The sequence below is a fragment of the Clytia hemisphaerica genome, unplaced genomic scaffold (assembly GCF_902728285.1).
Source record: "Clytia hemisphaerica strain Z4C2 unplaced genomic scaffold, Clytia hemisphaerica genome assembly, whole genome shotgun sequence".
NCBI classification, from domain to species: Eukaryota; Metazoa; Cnidaria; class Hydrozoa; order Leptothecata; family Clytiidae; genus Clytia; species Clytia hemisphaerica.
The window spans coordinates 767,561-790,902 of record NW_027103907.1 but is presented as its reverse complement, the minus strand read 5'-3'; the positions used below and the strand labels follow the sequence as shown (position 1 = coordinate 790,902).

At 35.0% G+C, this 23,342-nt stretch overlaps 2 protein-coding genes across 2 annotated transcripts; one reads left to right on the top strand and one right to left on the bottom strand.

The window, feature by feature from the left end:
- Nucleotides 1-2,234: 2,234 nt before the first annotated feature.
- On the top strand, nt 2,235-17,171 carry LOC136809061 (centromere/kinetochore protein zw10 homolog). Its single transcript, XM_067065636.1, has 20 exons — nt 2,235-2,339; nt 2,809-2,934; nt 3,974-4,081; nt 4,718-4,795; nt 5,104-5,163; nt 5,429-5,579; nt 6,242-6,466; nt 7,173-7,283; nt 7,512-7,591; nt 9,527-9,590; nt 11,610-11,683; nt 12,147-12,305; nt 12,653-12,798; nt 13,312-13,393; nt 13,767-13,949; nt 14,260-14,364; nt 15,145-15,276; nt 15,662-15,769; nt 16,637-16,738; nt 17,002-17,171. Exons 1-20 carry the CDS (start codon nt 2,283-2,285, stop codon nt 17,125-17,127), a joined length of 2,277 nt encoding a protein of 758 aa, XP_066921737.1. The 5' UTR covers nt 2,235-2,282; the 3' UTR covers nt 17,128-17,171.
- Nucleotides 17,172-19,248: 2,077 nt separating this feature from the next.
- On the bottom strand, nt 19,249-19,923 carry LOC136809089 (methyltransferase-like protein 27). Its single transcript, XM_067065668.1, has one exon. It carries the CDS (start codon nt 19,921-19,923, stop codon nt 19,249-19,251), a length of 675 nt encoding a protein of 224 aa, XP_066921769.1.
- Between the last annotated feature and the right edge of the window lie 3,419 nt (nt 19,924-23,342).

The following is a 23,342-nucleotide window of genomic DNA, read 5'->3' as shown; positions in this document are numbered from 1 at the left end:
CATTACAGCTATCTTGTTAGATGTTATGTTTTGAGAGTTCTAGCAATGGTTTATCGTTCAACTTGGAGAGGGAATGTTTGTACAAACATATAATTTTTTTTTCATATCAGTTATTTGGGGTGTCGGAATTAGGCAGGGGTGTGGGATTTAGGACCTCTCACGGTATTAAAAGACCAGGGAGGCCCTGACTGAAATTCAGTGAAATGTGCGCGCGCATGTGTTAACCTTAAAAGCAGACCTTATTTTCAGCCCTCAGGGGTATCTGCCCCCCTACTGAGTGGCTGAATTTCGAATTGAAAATTTCAATAAGGGTACATGAAAAATCTTGAACAGGACTCAATGTGGGTTCAGTAAACAAAAACTTAAAGCGAATGATGATTCAAAGGAGTGCTTGGCTATCAAAAAATTATTCCTACATTTTTATTGCCTCGGGATTTATGTTTTCAAGGTGAGTCGATCGGGCGATGCGAACGGAACATATTATTGATTGTCGCCTTAGGGGGCAGACTCCAAAGATAAAATAGTCGTTTGGGTAGTCTGGAGATCCATACTCTATATTCAAACTTACACCTAGCCTGGATATCCAGACCGTAAACTATCTCTGGTTTACGGTTTGGTCCAACTAACTTGTCTGCAGGGATATTTGTCCCTGCATATGCAAGTTCATCTGATTGACCAATACGCGACCATATATCTTCAGAACTAATAGACTTTTTGAAATTCTGTAAAAAGGTTCAAGTTCCTGAATAGTTTTACTATGTTCTATGAAAAAATCATAACCATCAGTGGAATACTCGTTCATCTATTTAAGATTGAAGACAAAACTTTGCGAAGAAAAATAAACCTTGAGCACAAAAAATGCTTTTTTAAACACTTTTTTCTACTGAAAAACAAATAACTTTTATAGACTTACCTTCCCCGAACATAGAAGAATCCTCTACTAATTAAAGTAAATGAGATTAAGATAAGATAAAACCTTGAATTCAGAATTTACAACCTTTTGTCCAAAGCAAAAGACGTGCTTTTCTCGCCGCCATCTTGTTTTAGAATGAGAATTATTTTCACTTTCAGTTCACACAGTCTTTTTTTCATCCAATCAGAAGGTGCAAATTCACTTTCGCTTTCTCTAGTCCAATAAGACTGCAGGATTTGAGTGATGTGACATCTCCATTGAAAAACCCGCGCGGAATAAAATAGAAATACAGGGGGTCACACTCCTGGCTACAGGTACAGGAACTGAAAGCAAACAATTAAGGCTAATATGTTTGGTTTTTCTGAAGGACAAAAAGTATAGGAAGCTTTACTGAAGGAGGGATACGGGCACTTCCAATAAAAACAATAATATCACGTGATTTCAACAATTGTTTAACAGCCAATAGAATTCTGCGACCAGATTTGGATCTACAAAAATACCCAGCTATACTCTGTTATTTCTATATTATTATTTGTTTGAACTAAATGCTACAATCATCCACTAAATATTTGAGACACAGGGGAGTTTCCGGTGTAATTTTAAACACCACAATTGATTTTTAAGCGCCTTAAACTACAGTTGGAAAGTAGAGTTTTAACTCTGAGTTAAAATACACTAAAATCTCAATATATTTCGAGGGAGATTGTAGCCTTCAAAACCTCACGAACAGAATAGACAGGTCTCCCAGTTTCACTTTCACTGATAGTGCGCCCTTTTTAACTGTTTTCATTCAAAATGCCCGGACGGCCAATTGGAGAATTAGAGAACAACGCCCGTCGTCTAACTATTTGCCACTAATTTGGTCTTCTTTGTTCCAGACATTCGCATGTTTTCCACTACGGATTTTTTTTTCATATTTCAATTTAAAAGCCTACTCGGTGCAAAAGAGAAATTGTGTATTTTTTAGTATACATACCGTTTATGATTTTTTGAAATTTCGACATTAAAAAAAGTCATTTTTTTTAAATAATTTTTGAACAACTTTTTCAAACCTAATGTATGATAGCTCAACATTCAAGTTAGAGCATCCTATACGATAAAAAAAGAATGAACAAAAATTTAAATCCTGAAGTTCACAATATCCCGACAAACCTGTATACTTTGTTTTGGTGCACCCGGCTTCATTGAACAAATGAGTTTGAAGATATAGAAAAAATATTTATTACATGATAGAATTAAAGCATTTGCCATGGATTATAAGAAAATAATGGCAAGAAAAAAATTAAAATGCATTTATGTAATTTGAATTTCTTTCAGTGAAAGTAAAATTTGAAACCAAAATCAGAATAATAATAACTGAAGTTGGAATATGACTAGTATTGAAGAACAAGTGAAGAATATTTCTCTCAAAGCTGAAGATATCAAGGTTATTATTTGCTTTTCTCTCATTCTGATTCCTAAATGTCTTACTGTATATAATTTTTGACAAACTTATTGTTTTTTTCTCATGATATAATGACACTTAATATTTGGAAAATTTCCTGATTTGTTTCTTTTCATCAAATTGATGTCAATGTTTGAACAACCCACATTTCATTCTCAACAGAGACAACGTTATATCTAACTGACAAATATGCTTTTGCTTTAAAAGTTCAAAAATAGATTTAATTCTGATGTATTATTTTTTAAATACATCAATTCTAGGCCGGGACAAGCTGGAGTTTTTACAAGCTCTTGGTTGATCGTTAACCTGTAATAAAACAATTTTGTTACTTTTTCTAAAGAACGCGTCATCTCTATTACTTCAAATAACAAATTAGTGAAGTGTCTTGTAAAAACTCCAGCCCATCCCTCTAGGCCTGGGTCCATCTGATTATGCTCATAATTCATTTCAGGTGACAATACACCAAATCGTGCATCGAGAGTACAATGATTTGTTACCAAGCAAAAGCCAACACGAACTCTTGAATCTGATCAAACCCCTTCTTGGACAAGTCAATAAATTGGATCAAAAGTTTGAGGTTAATTATGTTTTATTAGTTTTAATGATCTGCCATTTTATAATTATAGTAACCATCTTTATTGCACGAGAATATTATGCTTAGAGAATGAACTATAAAATTAACTTCTATGTTTGGACTGTCAGAGTGTGAATGGTAAGGAAGCTTGACAAACTGATTTTGAAAAAGTGTAAGCGTATTTTGTTTTGTACAAGAAAGTAAAAGGTTGCCCATGAGTTAATTGAGAGATGGGATTTGGATAACAACTGCGTGGTTACCTTCTGAGGAGATATGAAATTGATTTCCAAAGAAATAAATTCAAAATTCGTTGTCTTTGAGTATTTCAGTTGGGATCAGGAATTCTCATTTTTTAAAAGGGGGGGGGGGTAGCAAGGAGGGGGTTGTTTAAGAAAGGGGGCTTACATATATTGTAGATTATTTCCCAGCACTGTTATTCAATTTATGGTCTGCATGAAAGGAAGTTCTTTATTTTCACTAAAAAGTGGTATTATATTTGCCAGACTTAATTTTTCTTTACGGTTTCCCTTCCCTTTTTAACATAAAGAAATTTAGCCCAAAGCCCTTGGGGGATAGGCATTTTCAAAGGTTGGGGGATGCCAAGAAGGGGGATCATTTAAGAAGGGGGGATCAGACCCCTTTCCGCACTATGTACTTCTTTCCTGGTATAAGCATGTTCAATCTCTATTCTTTAAAGGGTTAATAGGTGTACGGTCGATTTTTTGAGGGGACTGACAATGAATTTACAAAGAAAAAAGTTACAATGCTATAAATGTAATAGCGATCCAAGCTTCTTCGACAATATATAAATTTAAATACAGCTATTTAAAAAGCTAACCACACTGCTAAAGGTGTATTTAGTTGTGGGAAAAATGCACTTTAAACCTAACGTCATCTTGGAAACGTTTTCTCAAGACATTTTAGAAAGTTTTAGTGGCCCTATAGTTACAGTAATTCGAAGAGAGGGTTACCTGTCGTGTCTGTGTGCTCTTATGTGTATTATCTATTTGAATGTTCAGTTTTAATTTTTTCATCAATACAGATTGAGCTACAACCCAAGATTAAAGCTGCCACCACCCAACACAAAGATTTATTAGATGAATTTAATAAGACACGAATTGTCACTCATTTCCTTCAAAAGATATGTCTGGTAATAGAACCTTTTTCTTCTCTTTCCAAAAATATCAATGATATTCAACAACTGTATCAACATAAATACAAAAGCAACCATGCCACCAAATCACATATGGAAAAATTTCTTTTTAGTTTGAAACGTACTGTCGTTTTGACTTTGCTCTACCAGATAGAAGTCTTTTGAAAAGCTTTTCTTTGATCCCTGGTTGGATTTTAAGATGCACATTTTGCACATCTAATAATTTTCGTGGACTAAGTCCTGCACTCAAAGGATGCAGCGAATTTGATCATCTGACAAGCTTCTGCTGGCCTACTTTTTATCTGGAATATATAGTGAGGTCTGTTTGCACAAAAATACTTCAGATGGTGATGGTGAAGGGTAATCGGTGCAGAATTTCATGCTTTTATCATCCATCTGAAGTATTTTACGTTTTTATGTGTTAACAGACCTCACTAATTGGAAAAAATCGTATGGAGACCATGGCCTTTTAGAATGCATTGAGTAATCAAGATATCAGCTCAGAGCTCAACATCACATATTTTGCCACCATTTAATTGGTTTGCAGAATTGTAAGATATGGAGGACTTAACTTTCAAAAATGTAATCTTACTCACAATTTTTCACACTTGTTTTATCACCTACTTTCTTCAGTGTCACAGCGAGTTGATTTTATGCAAATCATGCGAATCAAACCAATTCGTCAAATGTGCAACACACCTACAGACTGTTGTAAGTACATACTTTCTATTGGAATTAATGTCTCGCGTTGACTTCCATTATTGTGCTGTGGTACGTTTTGAGCTTTTTATGAAATTGGATCGGGTGAAATCCTGCATTTAAATAGATGCCTTTATATTTAGGTTTCTCTTGTCTTTAAAAGATTTAATTATATCTTTTCACCCTGCTTGAAATAAAATTACGGAAATGACGGGCACAAAAAAACAATATTACCATCAACGATTCTCATTACTTTTTGCCATCTCTAAAGATGTGTCTCATGTGCGCTGATTTTTTATTTTAAATGTTTTTTATTTCAGAAAACCGAATTGGAATCATTGAATCCGTCTTCTGAAATCAAAATTTTCAAGGCTGTCAGGGTGAGACATACCCTTTATTAAATTTGAAAGCTTTGAATTTAGAGACTAAGGAAAGGAAAAAAGGCTACAGCTGAAATTATGCTACTTTGTTATCTGTTCGTACTCGTCAAAAAATGATTTTCATCTGATGATTGCTTCTCCCTTCTTTTCCATTTGCAGGGGGCTGTGAGAGAAACCGGGTAATAGGACAGGGCAAATTTAAAAAAAGGGTGAGGGGATGTTGATGAAGGGTCATTTGGTCCATTGAAACTTATTATTTTCACAGAACGAATACATCAACCAACAGACACGAGTGGTCAACACAATAAACGACGTCTGGTTATCCATCCTCAATTGGAACATGTCGCCAAACCTCTCATGGGATTCCATGAATGGCCATCTTAAAACCTCGCTCAAAATCGACATGAAAACGCTAGGTATGTGGCGTCGGCAGAATAGCTTTATGAAACACCTGCAACTTTTTTTCTGACAGAAAAATGAGAGAATACAAATGATCTTCTAATAATGAAACATTTACGGTTGTAAATGATTTAAGTCATAATGATTATGTCAAAAAGGAGTATCGCAAAGCGAGCTTGCTCTTCTGCAATTAGTGGATCAATCACGGGTCTTCGGCAACCAGGTTGCGCTGTATCGGTTCCACCACAAATGAAGTAAAACTTGCTGCTATTAAATGTAGCTTTCATTCGATTGATGAATCACGGGTCAGATTGTAATGAAGCCTTTGATAAGAAAACAACCATCTGTGGTTGAATATAAATTGAGCTTTCTTTCGGCAGTGTTTCAATATTCTGGAAGGGATAATTTGATTGTTGGAAATAATATTGCCTATACAATTATCCTGAGCAAAACCTCCCTGAATCCACATGTCTTTTGCTTAAAATTCATGTCTGAAATTGAGATATTCGGTCACAGTTTTTGACATTCTAGCATGAAAACAATATAATTTTAATAGCGTACAGTAAGAACCGTATAAAAACACAATTTTAGAGATTTCAAATCGTCATATTGCAACTTTACATAGAACTGAGATAAAAAGGTTTTCGCTCAGGCTAAAAATCATCCCTTGAATCTTTAGATAACAGTATTCAAATGGCGGACGTGCTTCAAGCTATGGACATTTTACAATCCTTACACCCCAAACTAAAGATGTTCAGTCAAAAATTACACACATATTTGTTGAAACCACTCATCAAATTTCAAGCGTTGACACCAGTAATGGAGGAGAAGGAGAATTGCTTCACGCTGAAATTGACGAAGAAGAAAATACATTCTGATAAATTCACCAAGGCAACCGCAAATGGTATGTATCAATGTTATTTTTAAAAAGTATTCTGCTCTATCATATTGCGGATATTTTCTGAATAATTGTGAAAAAAAGTTCCGGAAAAACGTGAAAAAAAGTCGGGAATCTGACCGGTGGGTACTTAGGGGAAAGAAAAGATGCTGGTTATGTGCGGACCATAATAGTCGGAAATTCTACTATGGATCTCTTTGGGAACGAAAACAATTGATTTGTTTTTAAGAATCACGTTTCTGCAAGGGTCGGGTTTTTGGTTTGGACGTCTGGTCCAAACATACCTAAACATTCTCCACATATAGTTAGGGGGATCCCACTTTGCAAAGTAGACTGTATGAAGGGAAAAGACTTTTTCTAAATTGAATATGGTTTCATACTTTTTAAGGAACATAAGAATAGGGGTTGACAAAATTTTTGACAAAATATGGTTTTTAAAGAATTTGATATTTACTATTACTAAAAAAGATGTCAAAGTGAATCTAAATGGCAAACTTTTTGGTGTTAGCAACACTTTACACCCTTTCACCTTAGAAGTTTGACACTTTTTGCACAAAACGGCTTAAAAACAGTTTAAAAGACCCCACTGTAATTAATATAGGCTCAAAATCTTCTTAAAATGGGGAGTAAAAAATGAATGGGGCTCAGACCCTTCTGTTCTCTTCCTGGGGGTGATTTTAACTTCTTTTGATGATTCATTCTGTCCTTTCAGTTCTGCTGTACAAGAAAGTTTTGGATGTCATCCGTTTCGTCAAGAATTCACTTTTCAAGAATGTTGACACTGAAAACAGTACGAAACATCTTGAACCTATGTCTGCAATTGGTGAGTAAAAGCTTTTGAAAAAAATGAATTTTCATTGAAGTAGGGTATTTCCCCAAATTAGCGCCGTGGTACTTTTTAAAATTTTGAAATATTGTATTTCGAAAACTCTAGTAAGTACTTTTAAATGACGAAAAGTTGTGAATTTGTGAAGTTGAAAGGCATTTATACCAAACTTACTTCAAATACACCATCTAACCAAACATTTTGACATCAATTTTCTCTGATCAGGAACATTCATATGGAAAGAATTATCGGAGTCGATCATCAAAGACCATCTCTCCCTCTCTGTACCAAGCTCCAACAGCCAGGTGAGTACCTACGCATTTTCTTAATCCCGGCCAACCAAAATCTGATCGCAGTTCATTTTAAAAGTGGTACTACTGGTTGCACTACTCCATAGCGGTGCAAATGCATCGAGAGCGCTACAATTATCAGCAGAATATATGGTAAAAAAGGAATTTCGCTCCAAATCTTAAAAACCGCAAGTAGTTTTTAAGTGCCCTAACTTAGGGTTGGAAAGTAGAATCTTAACTCTAAGTTTTTAAGACGAGACTTGAGACTTCGGATATGGGGATGATCCCTCTAGGCCTGGAAGCCATTGTATCCCTCCCAAACAATGCAACAAAATGGCGAAAACTTCTGAAAATCTTAACACGGAAATTTCATCAAAATATGGATCCTGCACCCCAAATGAATGCTTTATAAATGAAATAATACGGGATAACGATGTCTTGCAGTGTAGGAAGTGTCAAAGATTTGTTCATTATGCCTGTTCGGAGCTTCCAGCCTACCAAGTACAGATTTGCCTTCAGTACAAAGCAAGGAGATTCGAATGTGCGAAATGCATCACAGTCACGCCAATATCATTAGAGAAGTTCAAAACAAGTAAACAAAGAACGACCAATAACAAGGCAACAAATACTGGAGGTAAAGAGAAAGATCAAGATGAGCAATGTGTTTTCGCTAGACTGGATAGACTGGAGAAGAAGATCGACGATCTTGTAAACAAAGATGATGTCGTTAAAGGATCCAAAAAACAGCAGACATACGCTAGCATCGCTAAAGATGAGCTAAAGAAAAAAGACCACGATATAGAATCAAAGCAACAACAGACATACGCTAGCATTACTAAAGATGAGCTAAAGAAACAAGAGGTAAAGATCAAGAATTTCATCAAAGAAGAGAAAGAAGAAGAACGATGGTTAAACTTAACAAAGTACAATATCATTGTTCACAACCTCGGAGAGAACAAAGATGAAGACCTAGAAGAACAACGTGTAGGTGATAAGGATTATGTTGAAGAAGTTGTACAAAACCAAATGGGATTAAAGGTAAACATCGTCAGCGCAGAAAGAATAGGAGCTCGGAAGGACGAAATGTTCAAAACAAAAAGATGGCGACCCTTGAAAGTCGTGCTAAAGAACGAAGAAGAGAAACGTCATATTCTGGCATCAGTCCACAAATTAGAGAAAGACGAATTTAGAGTATCCGACGATTTTTCGAAGAAAGAACGCGGCATAGGAAGGCAAAGGAGAAAACAGAATTAAAAAAGGATGGCAGCTGGATATATAAGGTTAGAGGAAGTCCTCGGACAAAACTCTACTTTAAGAAGATTTTTAACAAACCTGTTACTGAAAATGAAATAGTTATGGTTAAGAGGCCCACCGTGCGCCTACAACTGTAAAATTGTAAAATGTTAAGCATGATTATTTCATAGAGGTCGATAGACCTGAGAAATATATTACTGTAAATTAAAAAAAAAAAAAAAAAAATTAAAATTCAAATCAAAATATCCGATTAGATAAAGTAGCAGGCCTGAAAATGACATTCTCTACCGAGCTTTTAATTCTGCAAGATGACATAAAATACTCAAAAATATCAACATATTCTGACCATGATTGTAAATCTACTTTTCTTTGAATGCTTGTGATAATAAAGATAAAGTTTTGAACTTCAAAGTTTTAAAGTCTGAGGATAAGAATCTGCGTGTGAAATTTTACTGTCAAACCTATTTGTCATGTTTGAACTCGATCAGAAGTCTTGAGGGTAATTAATTCTGCCCGTGTGTTCGGTTATAGCAAGGAGGTATGGAGTTTCAAATAAAAAACTGATAATAATGGTTATATGCACTAGCAAAAGCAATGCATGTATCCTTGTTATTGACGTTGTGAAAAATTTCTGTACCACCTTGAGGAAAAATAACACCATAAGACCATTCTATTATTATCCTCTCTATTTTTCAGATGGAAAAGTATGAGTCGACGATCGGTGAAACGTTGCAGTTCGAAAATGACTTGAGAAGCGAAGGTTTGTAGCAAACATTTGGTCTTCCCAAAATTTCTTATCAATTATTTTTTAGGTTCCTCGTAAACCCTCCTCCCTCTTTATTAATTTTTGAAAGGAAATTGTAAAATTCTGGCAAAGATAGACTCCCTTTACTCTACTTTATTTGAGAGTTTTCAGAGGTATGATTTCTATGTGTGTTACCAACATTCGGTAAAATATAAAGGTATTTGGTAAATTCGTCGAGCAAAATATTCCATAAAGCAAGATATATCAGTGGGATTCTACTAGCTTATATGGAAATGTTCAAATGCAGGATGTTCTTTTTTATACTATCATTGAAACAAAATGGTCTCGTCAAAGATTCTGTAAAGTACATAAAAATTCAGTACACTCAGAGAAAAACTCCAATTTTTGCTTTTGCTGATTATGAAACAGACCTTTAGTATTTTATTATTAGTGGTTTTTAAATGTTTGTGATCTACAATCAGTGTCGAAATATGTTGACATTTTTGTGTAATTTAGCGTTTTTCAGAATTTATGGTTCGGGTGTGACTTGTGGTTTTTGTACTTCCTTTTTATTTCATTGAGTATTTCGACTTTGGAGGGGCTTAGCGGCTTCCCAACCTTATTGGAACAGATCCTTCTGAGAGTTTTAAGTCTCGTGTTAAATCTCAGAATTAAACCTGTACGTACCAACCCTTATTTAACGCCCTTTAACAATCACTTCACGGTTTTAAAACTTTTGTGCCAAATATAATGTCACTGATTGTAGTCTACTTTCAAATATGCATCTTCTGAAAAGCCGTTAAAAATCTACCATAGAAACGGGAAATTTTTGATTCAATACAGAAAGATTACTGTTACTAATACGGTGTACAACAAACCTCATCATAGTAAAGCGTGAACCAACAATGGTGTTAAATTCTGATGATAGTGAGAATGATGCACAAAATGACATTTGAAAAGATTTTCGTAACGAACTTCCTGATTCCATTCAACAATAGTTGTTGTAATCATCAATCATAATAGCATTTTAATTCTGATTAATGGAAAAGGATATTTAGGATGTGAAATATAAAATATATTTGAAAATTGGATAAAAAGCTTTTCGGCTTACGTCATCGTCAGTTATCATACAAGTAAAAAGAAAGTAACAAATTTATTGAAAAAATTGGAAAAAATGTGAGTTATTAAAAGCATATTTAGGAGTATCGAGCTTTTGCTTTAAATTCACATTTTTATGAGGGTTTTCCAAAGTCCAATTAATTTTTTCTGATGAATAGTGTATAAGAAATAGCACTTTAGGAAATAAATGGTTGATGCAGTTTTCTTAGAAAAAACTTCCCGCTCAATAATTAAATTTTTGTAATAAAATAGCCAGAAAATTAAAGTTATGATTCAAAAAACATCTCGACAAATAATTTTCAGCAAAATGCAAATGCTAAATCTTTAGCTACCAAAATCACTACCGGTATCAGACAAACCCTGGATAATCCGGGAGATGAGGTTTCACTGAAGAAATTCAGAGAAAATGTTGAAAATTAGCATTAAGATGATAAAATATACAAACCGGTCTGTAAAATATACCTAAAAGCATGTTATCAAACTTTGCGGTGATCATTAAGTCATGCTAGCTCCGATAAAAATCTCAAGTCAAAAGTTTCAACAGTTCCTGAGTTCAAGTTTACTTTACACTTTACAGACTGGTCTGCAAAGTGCTAAATGTTCATGAGATCAATTTTTCCGCTATTTATACTTAAAGGGTTTAGAAACTCTCATAAAATTATTACAAGGGTTTATTTGGTCTACAAAAATCACGGGATTTTTCCTCGTGAAAAAAAACACTGTTTCGTAATAATAATCCTCCAAACAAGCGTAATAGGGCCACATTGAAAGATGGCCCGATCCGTCCCTACCATTTAAATCATTCTCAGGATTGAAAAGCCTTGTCAGTTACATTGTCAAAAAAACCTTAAAGTCACCCTGATGGAGAAAAATTGCGGAATAGCTAACCAAAAAATGTCTGATTTTTCCTTACAGGCTTCATTCCCGATGATGAAGATGTGCTTTCCAAATACATCAAAGACGCTAACGTCCATTTTGCAAACAAAGTTGTGAGTATTTACTGTACATACGAAGACCAAAGATATCAAGAAAGCCATTATAGCGAGTATTATAGAGAGTGTTTTACGGTAAATGAGAATTAATTCGAATTATAGGGAGATTCGAACTAGGCGAGTCCACTGTATTCTCAATTTCAATAGAGCTTCCTTTAATCATAGCATTTCTTTGGGCGGAGTAGCTTTTAACTACTTCTACAAAATTAAATCTTGATATGAATTTTTTTAACCGAATCCCCAAGACCCGTCCGTCAAATTCTCTTTCCGCCCAAATCTCGTCTTTTCAGGTTTTATGATTATTATATTGTTTAATTTATATAATTTATTTGTAAATTTATGTACGAATTTTTGTTTTTAGTGGGTGTTTGAAACACTAGCCAAACCTTGCCATTAGGAAGTCTCATTATTTTGGCCTATATAGTAAAGAAAAATATATACCCCCTTTTCTCATCCACAGTGTCAAGATATCCTCTCCGAAGCGCGCTACATCATTCTAACAGAGATGCACAACACCATCGAAGTGGGTGTCATGAACGACCGGGCGGCCATTGCTATTCCCACTACGAACACGCCCAATAAAGAGGGCGAAATTCTGAACAAGAAAATCAAGAACATAGTGAGTGAATAGAATTGATAGTATAAAAGTCTGATATAATTGCCTCAGGACAAAAAGCAAAATTGACGAACTACTAACAAATGAATTGATATTGTCAAACCCTCTGAAGTCTCTTCCAAATAAATTGGCAGGCCTTACATGTTGAGTGCGCTATGGCTTCTTTTCAACGCACTTACTTGCAAGTAGTATAAACCGTCGCAACCGTAGTCTAGGAGTTGCCTCATTAGAACTGTCTTGGAGTTGCCTCATTAGAATCGTCTATTCTAATGAGGTAACACCTAGATTACCCAAAAAAAAAGAAGAAGCAAGTCATTATCTATATTTAACATGTTCAACATTCCTTTCAGTTGATGGGCATTGAAGCAGTGGAAGATGATTTCTTGCAGATCAACACTTTCGCTTTCCCGAGTTGTCACATCTCAGATTGTGTTCAAAAATTGATGGACTTTGTTTACCAGACAATGATCAAAGCCACAGAATCTCCATACCCTATGTAAGCATCAGTGTTTATCACTCATTGCCCGTGATTGGTCCAGCACCAGGCCTTCGTCTGTGGTGCTGTATGTCTGATTTCGGAGAAGCAGTGCTTTATCAATTCATGCTCATTTTGAGAGAAACGACGCCAGCGAACAAACATTTGACTGTTGCTATGTCGCTTGATCTTCGTGCCGCTTCGGTTTGTTGTTCCTTTCAATATTATACCTTTTTCAAATTAAGTCATTCGGAGGCTCATACCCAATTCTTCAAAGTCATTCATTTTTCCTTATTAAAGTTTTCCAAAAAACTAATGACGGCCTTTCCCAGAACCGTCCAACCACTGTTCGAAATAGCTTGGGACAAGTATAGGCTTAGAGGCGTGCAGTTATTTTATTTTTTGCTGCTAAGTAGTCATCGTTTGGGGGTGCCATAAGATCCCTACGTGCCTCATATAACTTCACCTTCACACATTCTGAAATTGAAAAAATAAATTAAGAATGACTAATACTCTTGCTAATATCACGTTTAGGGCTTCTCAAATGGTGTACAGTTGTCGAGATATTTTCGATCTGTTCGTCAACGTTGTTCCAACCTACCATCAAGCAAATCTGGTAAGTTCACCGCAATAAATCCTTTTTACAAGTTCCAAATTAAAATTATATCACTTGAATTATGTACTCTCTCCACTGTGTACAGATTCGTTGCTGGCCTCGTTTTCAAAGTGATGTTGTCTTGTTAGGATTCATATTAACATGTGTAAACGCTGTTTAAAATAATTACTCGATGAAATGATTTTGTTGTCATAGCTAAGAATATTGGTAGAAAGAATGTTTTTAAATGGTGTAAAAAAGTGTCCGCTTTTGAAAAAAATGTTTTTTAAACAATGAACCAAATTCAATGATCCATCGAAGTTCATCTGTCTTCTTCTTTAGTGTCTCTTCTGAGTTGGTTCTACTGTACCTTATAAATATCTTCTGTATTTAGAAACTGCCACAACTGGCAGCATTGCACTTTAACAATTGTATGTATTTGGCGCATCATTGCATTACGCTGGGCCATCAGTTTCAAAACTCTTTACCGGGTCAGTTGAACAGCTCTTCAACAACGTTTGTCGATTTGGTGCCAGTCTTAAGGAAATGTGGCATCGACTGTTTCCTTGAACAACTGGTAAGTGGTGGTCATCTGCTTTTCAAATACACCTTTTATATGTAAGAACATTATGCTTCCATGGCCAAAAATTAAAACATTTTAAAAACATTTCAAGGCTTCGCGGACTCTATAACATAAGGAAATTGCACAAAATGGTGAAAATAAAAACGTTTTAAGAAAGTCTGAAGGCTCCAAAAATGTCGAACCGCAAATGAATAGCTTAGTTAACTTATAGCGCCAATGTCTTACATCGTTTGTCCCCATCTCCTAATATTTTGGAGATCGTTGATGCACACAAATAATATGTGTGTCTTTTATTCTTTGATAGCGATCACAACAGAAAGAGATTTTGAACTTATTGGAACCATGTGAACAATTCACACAAGTCGTCACCATTAATGGCTCGGAAATTGTTAAGAGAAGTTTTAATCAGGTACCAACGCCACAGATATACATAGAAAACGCTTTATGTTTTTTATAAGCAAGTGTATGCCCCTTGGTCAGGCTCATGTATGCTTATGAATCATGCTTATAATTCACCCCGAGCCAAGTGAATTATCAGAAATTTTGTAAAAATGTGTTCAGATTTTGGAAGCAGTGGAATGTAGCTAGCTGTGGAACGTCTTTTTTTACTTGACCTCTACCAAACCTTTTTAAACAGATAAAAAATAGCAACTTGAAAATTATTTCAGGGCAAGCCTACATGTTCTGCTACAAATCCTGACTAAGATTGAATAATCTTCGATATTTTTAAGTTATTTTATATGTTAATTGGTATTTGCTTTATATGTCAAAGTTTTTGTACTTAGTACAAAATGGTACTTGACGCCTCCCTGCTTGATGATCAGCAATTATGAGAAGTATCAGGGTGTCTACGGGACCTTGGAAATTTGACTAAGCAGCCTTGAAAACCTTGAAAGTGAATGTGATGTGAAAGAATTCCTTGAAAAAGCATGATTATCACAGTATAGTTGTCTTGTTTTGGCTTGGGTCCTCACTCAAGTTTTGGTCGATGCTAAAACTCCAAAATTTTCAGAAAAGAAATTCCGTTGACACCCTGATCAAGGGTAAGCGGAGAAATCCAAAAGGAAAAAGTACTGCCCTGCCCTACCCCCGCCTACCTTCGGGTAGATAACTATCGAAAGAGGAGTCTTCGGGTCGCCTCCAACCGCGGTGGCAAACTTACTTACTTATTTGTGTCATCCTTTTTCAGATCATTCATCATTTGACGCGCGTTGCCAAGCAATGGGAGAAAGTGTTACCGAACAACATTTTCAAACAATCTCTGTCAGTTCTCATAAACACTGCATTAGAATATTGTCTCAGTGCCGTTCTCAAAATGGAGGTGAGTGATCAACGACTATAAATTTCATTCTTTCCAACCAAAACTTAAATATGTACTTATTCATAGAAATTGTTAAATGTATTATGTATAACATGGCTGATCTTAGCAGCAACTACGAAAAGAAAGATTACGGCCCTTTATATTGCCTTTATCCTGAGCATAAAACTCATCTTAAAACTCACCGAAAAGAAGTTTCACTATTTGAGGAATTATTGTTACACGTTAGTCTGTTTTTAAGCTCGATATCTTTACATTATGTGGAACACTCAAACCGTTGAAATCGACGGGATAGTTCAGCAGTATTTAAAAGCCACTGAGGATTTTCATTTTTTTGGTGGCTCTGTGGGCTTTTAAATTTAATAGATTTGTAATCCATTCGTTGCAGGATATATCGGCAGACGAAGCAGGTCAAATGCATACTTTGTTTACAATCTTGATCGACCGTGTTCCTGAAATCGTTCGAGATTGTACCGGCTGTAAAGGAGAGGACTTTGTAAGTTTCCAATTAGTGAGGTCTGTTAGCACATAAAATACTTCAGATGATGATAAAAGCATGAAATTTGGCACAGACGATCCTTAGAGAGTCTAAAACTTAATTATAATAGTAACACTTAATTTTGTCACCTGGTTACCTGCCAGATGACGTCATCAGGTGGCTCGGCTAGAAATTATTTTTGTGCTAACAGACCTCACTAAATGTTAACTGCTTTAACTATGCTTCTCTCTCTAATTCGATTTTTTTGTCAAAGGAACGAAGGGGAACTTGCCATAGATGGATAGGGTTGACATTTTCGAAGAACGATTTTATATACCTCCTATGAATGTACTTAAGGAGTTAGAAAAACTTTGGTTTGACTTTTAAAAGTGTTGAAATTTTCAAATAAAGATTAAAAAAACCTTTAAGAGGTACGGTCTGATCTCAATTATATACCATATTTTCGTCAAATGCAATATCAAATATACGTCTCTCTGTTTTGGAAGTTTTTTTCTTAACAGAGACTGATAATTTCTTTCATTTAAAAAAAGACTCGAATATTAGAAGTTCAAATTGGCGCGAGTCCAGTGTATTCCATTGTTGTGCTGACTCAGATAAACTTTCGATGTTTAATGATTCCTTGTAACTGGATACACAAACTCGCCATTGAAAGATTGCATTTCGAGAGCAGAGCGTGGTGCGTGCAGGGTAGTTGAGCTATCAGTAGACTTGGTTACAGTAAGGAATGACGTCAAATATATTCATGCAACGGATGACGTCATTTCTTTTCTTTAGTCTCCCCACACGTTCAGGGCTGGTAGGAGTGTTCATTTCTTTGTAAAACTAAAGGAAAATATGCATATTATAAATATATATATTTTTTAGGTTTTGAAAGATCTGATACGGTCGTACAGTAAATTTGACTTCGTCATCAAAATTTTGGAAGCCAGTCTACAAGAAATCGTCGATATGTGGCATGGTGGTGAGGTATGTGTCCGTCAATAAGAAAAAATGATATACAAAAGATCCGAAGAAAAAAATATGTAATTTAGTCGATCAAATAAAGATGAAGCAACTTAATCGTATCTCCCTTTGATAAATCTCTCAAAGGATTCAAATATCCGCTGGTGGTTACATCTTAAAACAGTCTAAAGAAGAATTATTTTTCGGGATTTCTTCTCTGTCCATGGAGTCGGGTGACGTGTTTAAAAGGTCTTGTTAACCATTTCATCTAATTTTCATGTTTCTAGGGATCGTTAGCAACATGTATGAGTGAGAACGAGGCTCGAACCATGATCCGTGCATTGTTTCAAAATACTGAACGTCGTTCGCAAGCGTTGGCAAAAATTAAACATCAACAATCCTCGATGAGTTAGTTAATACGTAAGGATGGAGCACCCTAACCAGTGCACAACATCCATGATAAAGGCTCATTATAACGTTAGACGAACGTTAAAACGATGTCAGTTGTATGAAACAAAAATGAATGGCGGGGTTTGAAAGGTGTGGAACGAGTTGAAAGGGTAGAACGGTGATTCAAGATATTATTCCATTGAGATGGCTTTGGAATGTAATTGGCGCTTTGACATGGTCATTCGCAAAAACGTAAAAAAAGTTTCACTTAATTTTTAGAAATCCAAAAGTTCTCAAACCAGTTTTTTGATATTCTTTTCATTAATGATTCTAAAAAAAGTTAAGTGGTTGAGAACTATTTTGTAAAGCTCTAAATTTAACGTTCCATCAAAACTTTTGTAAATCTTCTGTAATGCCGTATACTGGGGAAATTTTTCTGTTTAAATATGTAAAATTCGTGAAATACCCTTAGGTTCCAAATAAACGCCCCCCACCCCCCGCTTGTTAATTTTTTTGCAAGTACAACTTCCAACCCACCCGGCAATTAGCCCCCCCCCCGTTTATTAAAATTTCGAAAATTTTCTAACTCACCCCCCCCCCCCTTTATTTGGAACCTAAGAGTACTGATTTTTATGTTAAAGGCTATGGTGCTAGGTCTATATTTTCATGGATGTACTGTGGTTCACGATAATTATGTGCTTAGAAATTGGAAAAATTTAGATTAAATCATAATATGAGTAGGTTTCGTTACCTCTTGGCCCGGGGAGACTAGGTTGCCGAATGACGTTTGGTTGCCGCCATTTTTGAAAAACAGAACTATTTTGGCTCATACATAATACACCTTTTCGACCGTAGCCGCCAGTTGCTGCGCGGGCATTTTTTGTCCGTTTTACCGTCCTAAAACCGTCACAGTCTTTTTTTCGTACCTATAGACAATAGAAAAAACGGATTGGATCGAGTTTAGCGGGGAAAATGCCCGCGCGGCAATTGGCGGCTACGGTCGAAAAGGTGTACCGGGGCAAAAAATATGGGACCCTAAATTAGTTTTTCTCCTTAACCCTATTAGCCCCAGGGGGGGGGGTAGAATCTACCACGCTGGAGTTCTTTTGTGAATATCTCTGAGAAAAAATTTTTAAACGACTTGAAACTTTCTGACTTTTAACAAAATCTTATTAAGAGTACTTGTGCAAAATTTTAGGGTCATAAGTCGTCCACATCAGGTTTTATGACTTTATTGTGAAACATGACATAAAACCCAGCTAAAATTGCTTAAAACTCAAAATTTAAAAGTGCTGATAACTTCTGAACTATTTATTCAATCATTTTCAAATTTTGACACGTGATAGGCATTGCCAATATAAATTTGAAAAATTTTAAAAAAAAATTGAAAATGATGACGTCATCAATTGAAAATTTTACTCATTTTCAGCATAGATTTCAAGAAAAAATCTTTATGGAAATTTCAAAACTGGCAATTATGTCAAAGAACAACCTTTTATATTTCTGAATCTCCAAACAGAATTTAAATATCTTTATTGATTCGACTGTAATAGACATTTTTGTAAACCATATATTTGGGCTTTTTTCCGACAGTTGGAAATTTTGTGGTGACGTCATCGGTTTTTGAAAAACATCATCATTTTTTTTTTCTTCCTGGAAATTCGTGTCATGCTGGAGAACATCTGTACCAAATTTCATGACCATAGCTCTTCTAGATCAAAAATAATCGAGGGTGGTAGATTCTACCCCCCCCCCTGGGGATACCAAAGTCAAAAAAGCTTAGGGCCAATAGGGTTAAAAAGGAATAAAAATCGGGATTTTTTATGTTTTGCCACCAAGTCAGATTTCAGGGAATTGAATTAGATTTAATGGGTTTTAAGACCCTTAGTGGAGTTTTGAATATCCAAAAAAGGTGGTCTTAATGGTGTGGCACATGCCAATAACCACCAATAGCCAAAGTACACAAGCTCCGCCCTAGGGTTTCGCTTTAGTTCTGTTGAAAACAATAATTAATTTTTCAAGTTTTGCTAAAAATTGTAGTGCATATTATTTTAGATAATCAAAATTATGAAACATTTGAAAATTACATATTTATGTTGTATAAAATATCATAGATTATGCCTTTTAATTATTTTCTAAAAGTTTCAAATTTTCTTTACAACATAGACATAACAATAATTGACAATTCCGTCGGGTGATTTGAAATAAAATTTACGTTCTATTCTCAATAATTCCAGATTAGAATTTTCAGCTGCATCCAAGTAATTGAAATGTTCTTTCAACACTTGTAAATGGTTTAGTGTTGAGCTAACTGTGTACACAGCTATCCCACCATCTTTCAAAATCCGTGATATTTCCGGTAGAAAATCGGTGATCCGGATATGCCCAACGCTTATACAGCCTACACATAAAATAGAACGGAAAAAGCTATCTTCAATCAAACTACTGAAATCTTCATATTCAGTAAGTTTTCCTTTGTATAGTTTACGATACAAATTTTTGGATTGAGCTTGTTCAATCATTTCCTGCGATCCATCTATTCCGATTATATTGCGAAACCCCAATTTTTGTAAAAACATTCCCGATATTCCAGTACCACAACCAAGATCTAAAACAGCCTCGTTTTCATCAATCCTAATTGACTGGGCATCGCTATCTTTGCCCGTCAAATAGGGACTCAAAAGGTTAGCACAGTGCTCATTGATGCTAGACCACCCATATTTATCAACGCTCTCATCATAGTCCATTGCGTGCTTCTCATAAAGTTCTTCTGTCTTGCCAGATTGACATGCCTCTTTGTAATCCTTGTAAAATTCCATATTTCTTTAATATTTCCTAAATGATTGGGTGAATTGCAAAAGTAAATCACATACACATTTTTATGATCAGAATTATATCTGAATCAGAAAAATCCAAAGATTAATAAAAAAAATAAAGTAAAATAAACAAGACGACTTAAAGTCGAAAATTTCGCCTAGAATTTAAACTACATAGGAAAAACAAGAAGTAGAGATTGAAGCCAATTTGAAATCTACTTTACATCGAGCCTTGATGAAACAACGAGGCTTAAAATCGCTAAAAAAAGAGACCAATTTAAGAACAACTGTTGTTTGATTTGTAAGAACTAATTACCGAAAGGTAAATTACCGTCTATAAAGAGTTATTGATTTGATTCTTATAAAGTAAATGCTTATAAGAAAAATAAATAAGGTCAAATTGCGCGCCATCCCTTGTTTACTTTGTAAGAACTAATTACCGAAAGGTATATCACCGTCTATCAATAGTTATTGATTTGATTCTTATAAAGTATATGCTTATAAGAAAAATAAATATGCTCATATCGTGCGCCATCCTTTGTTTACTTTGAAAGAACTAATTACCGAAAGGTATATCACCGTCTATCAAGAGTTATTGATTTGATTCTTATAAAGTAAATGCTTATAAGAAAAATAAATAAGGTCATATTGTTCGCCATCCTTTGTTTACTCTGTAAGAACTAATTACCGAAAGGTATATCACCGTCTATCAAGAGTTATTGATTTGATTCTTATAAAGTAAATGCTTATAAGAAAAATAAATAAGGTCATATTGTTCGCCATCCTTTGTTTACTCTGTAAGAACTAATTACCGAAAGGTATATCACCGTCTATCAAGAGTTATTGATTTGATTCTTATAAAGTATATGCTTATAAGAAAAACAAATATGCTCATATTGTGCGCCATCCTTTGTTTACTTTGTAAGAACTAATTACCGAAAGGTATATCACCGTCTATCAAGAGTTATTGATTTGATTCTTATAAAGTATATGCTTATAAGAAAATAAAGAAAAAATCAAAACTGTGGAGCTAAAGACACAAAGATATATGACGTAATCCAAAGAAAACCCGCGAAAATCGTCCGTGGTTATACGAGCGTGTAATTTGTAAATTAAATTTAGTGAGTTCGTCCACCGTATCAAGCACTTTCGTTTTCTAATTTTTTTTCCGATGACACCGCCGCCGCCGCCGCAGAAAGGCTATCGTAATACTTTCTCTAAGCGAAATTAATAAATAAAAGATAAAGATTAACAACCAAAAGTGAATTATGAATCAAAATTAAATCAAGTTTTGAGAGTAATTTACCCCTTCTGAAACATTTAAGGACCTCTTGCCATATATTCAAAACTGAGGGTTCTTGAAAGCCTGTCTGCATATCACTCATTGTGATGCATTTTGATACTAGAAAAACGCTTCAATGGCTACACTTTTGCATTCCGCCGTCAAAACTTTCCAATTGCCACTTAAACTCGGAAAGAAAGTCACTGACTTTGCATTAATTCGTAAGGTGGTAAATCCTATAGCCGTTCGCTGTTTTCTACACATTTGGATGAGGCAGTAGAAAAATTACTTATATTGGTACGCTTCTAACCATCCGTTAAATGTCATAGGTTACAAAACGTCACCCATACGAAACAGAAAACAAGCACGAAGAAAAATGAAATAAGAGTAGCCTGTTGTTCCTTCCACTACACTTGAAATCAGTTTTTCTCGATGCCACCATGTTTTGTGAAATATGAGAAAACATACTCGAAATCAATTACTTTTTTTACAATGAAGTATGAACCTGGTTTCTCTCTAAAGTCTTAAAGGCAGTGTGGTTTGAGCCTTAAAGGCAGTGTGGTCTGATCTTTACAAGAAAATTGCACACAGTAATACATAAATTACACTTTTTTATACGTACCAATAGATTTTTTTTCGTAAGGTTTGGTTGCTGTTCTCATTTATTTTTAGCACTTTCGAGCCTCGAATTTGTTAAGGCAAAATTGAGGGTATTTCAAACTTGATTTTATTACTTCGACCTTTAGATTGCCCGATTCTAGACTCAGCATTGTTATAAAGATTGTTCTACCTAGATTCAGTAGTTTGGATGTTTCCGCTAGGAAGAATTGATGTAGTCTACCTTGCGTAAGAAGAGAAAGAAACAATAGGCATCCAGCAGAACAGCTTTGTACGGTTATCCCTTCAAAAAACCTTTGTTCAAGGCCATTGAATCTTTTACCCTATTTGTGCTACTAGAGATGAAACTTTTGGATGGGAAGTGGACCCACTTATTTCTTGTCTGAAACGCGTGACCTGCGTGGTTTTTACTTGGCTGTCAGTTAAACGCCGGTTAAAAAAGCATAATAGTTTAATCAGGGATATAAATTGAGAATTTTACTCAGGTCTGGCATAATCATTGATTAAGAAAAAAATTTTTTGCCGAAAAGAGTTTATACTATAGTTGGTAGAGTTACCAGTCTTTTCTTGTAAGTCGTTTCTTTGAAACTCTCCCGCCGATTTTTTTCCGTATACCGCCATAACGGCATCCGCCATATTTTCCCGCCTTTAACCGTAACGAATGATAACATCGTCTAGCTCCAACCATAGTCATTATAAAAAACCCCGGTCTGGAAGGCTTTTGTTTCTTTCTATTGTTAACAGTTAGAGCTTGTGTTCGCAAATCGACTTTATTTTGCATACTTTTTGATCATGTGATTGAAATTTAGACCAATCCCAAAAGGAGAATTTGGTAACGTGATCAAAAAGTATGCAAATCGCAACTTGCCTTTTATTTATAACAAAAGAAAATTCGACAATAAAGCTAAAACAATACATTTCCAGACCAGTGTTTTTTTATAATGACTATGCTCCAACCTCATATCATGACCTACTCGGGAATTTACCATATGAAATATATGCGAAATTTTTTCAAGCAATAAAATTTCAAATTCTTTCATTTCCTTTCAGACACTCAACTAAAATGTAAGAGATTTGTCATCAAACAATATGTGAATAAAAACCAGGTCGAAAATGATATGAAATATGTTTGGAGTGAAAATAAAAATCGTATGATAATGATATGAGAATATAAACCATCTCTTTAAATGATAGGGTTATCAAGAAAAGGAATCTTTGAGATCCAAATGTTACATGCTATCAGATATTTTGGTGTTTTATGTGTGTCGTTTTGATATTTGTAGACTCTCTCACTAAAGCAATATTTGCAAAATGTTGATAAAAATTTGTATTTTTGTCTGCACTGGATAATATATCAATATATTCATACCTGCTTTTAATGGTCGAGACAACTTCATTTTATCAGGGGGGACACTTTTTTGCAAAGGCATTTTTACGCGGACAACTATTGGCAAAACATAAAATGTGCAAAGGTAGCTGATTAATTTATGCGCCTTACGGGCTCAGGAGCTCTTCTACGGGC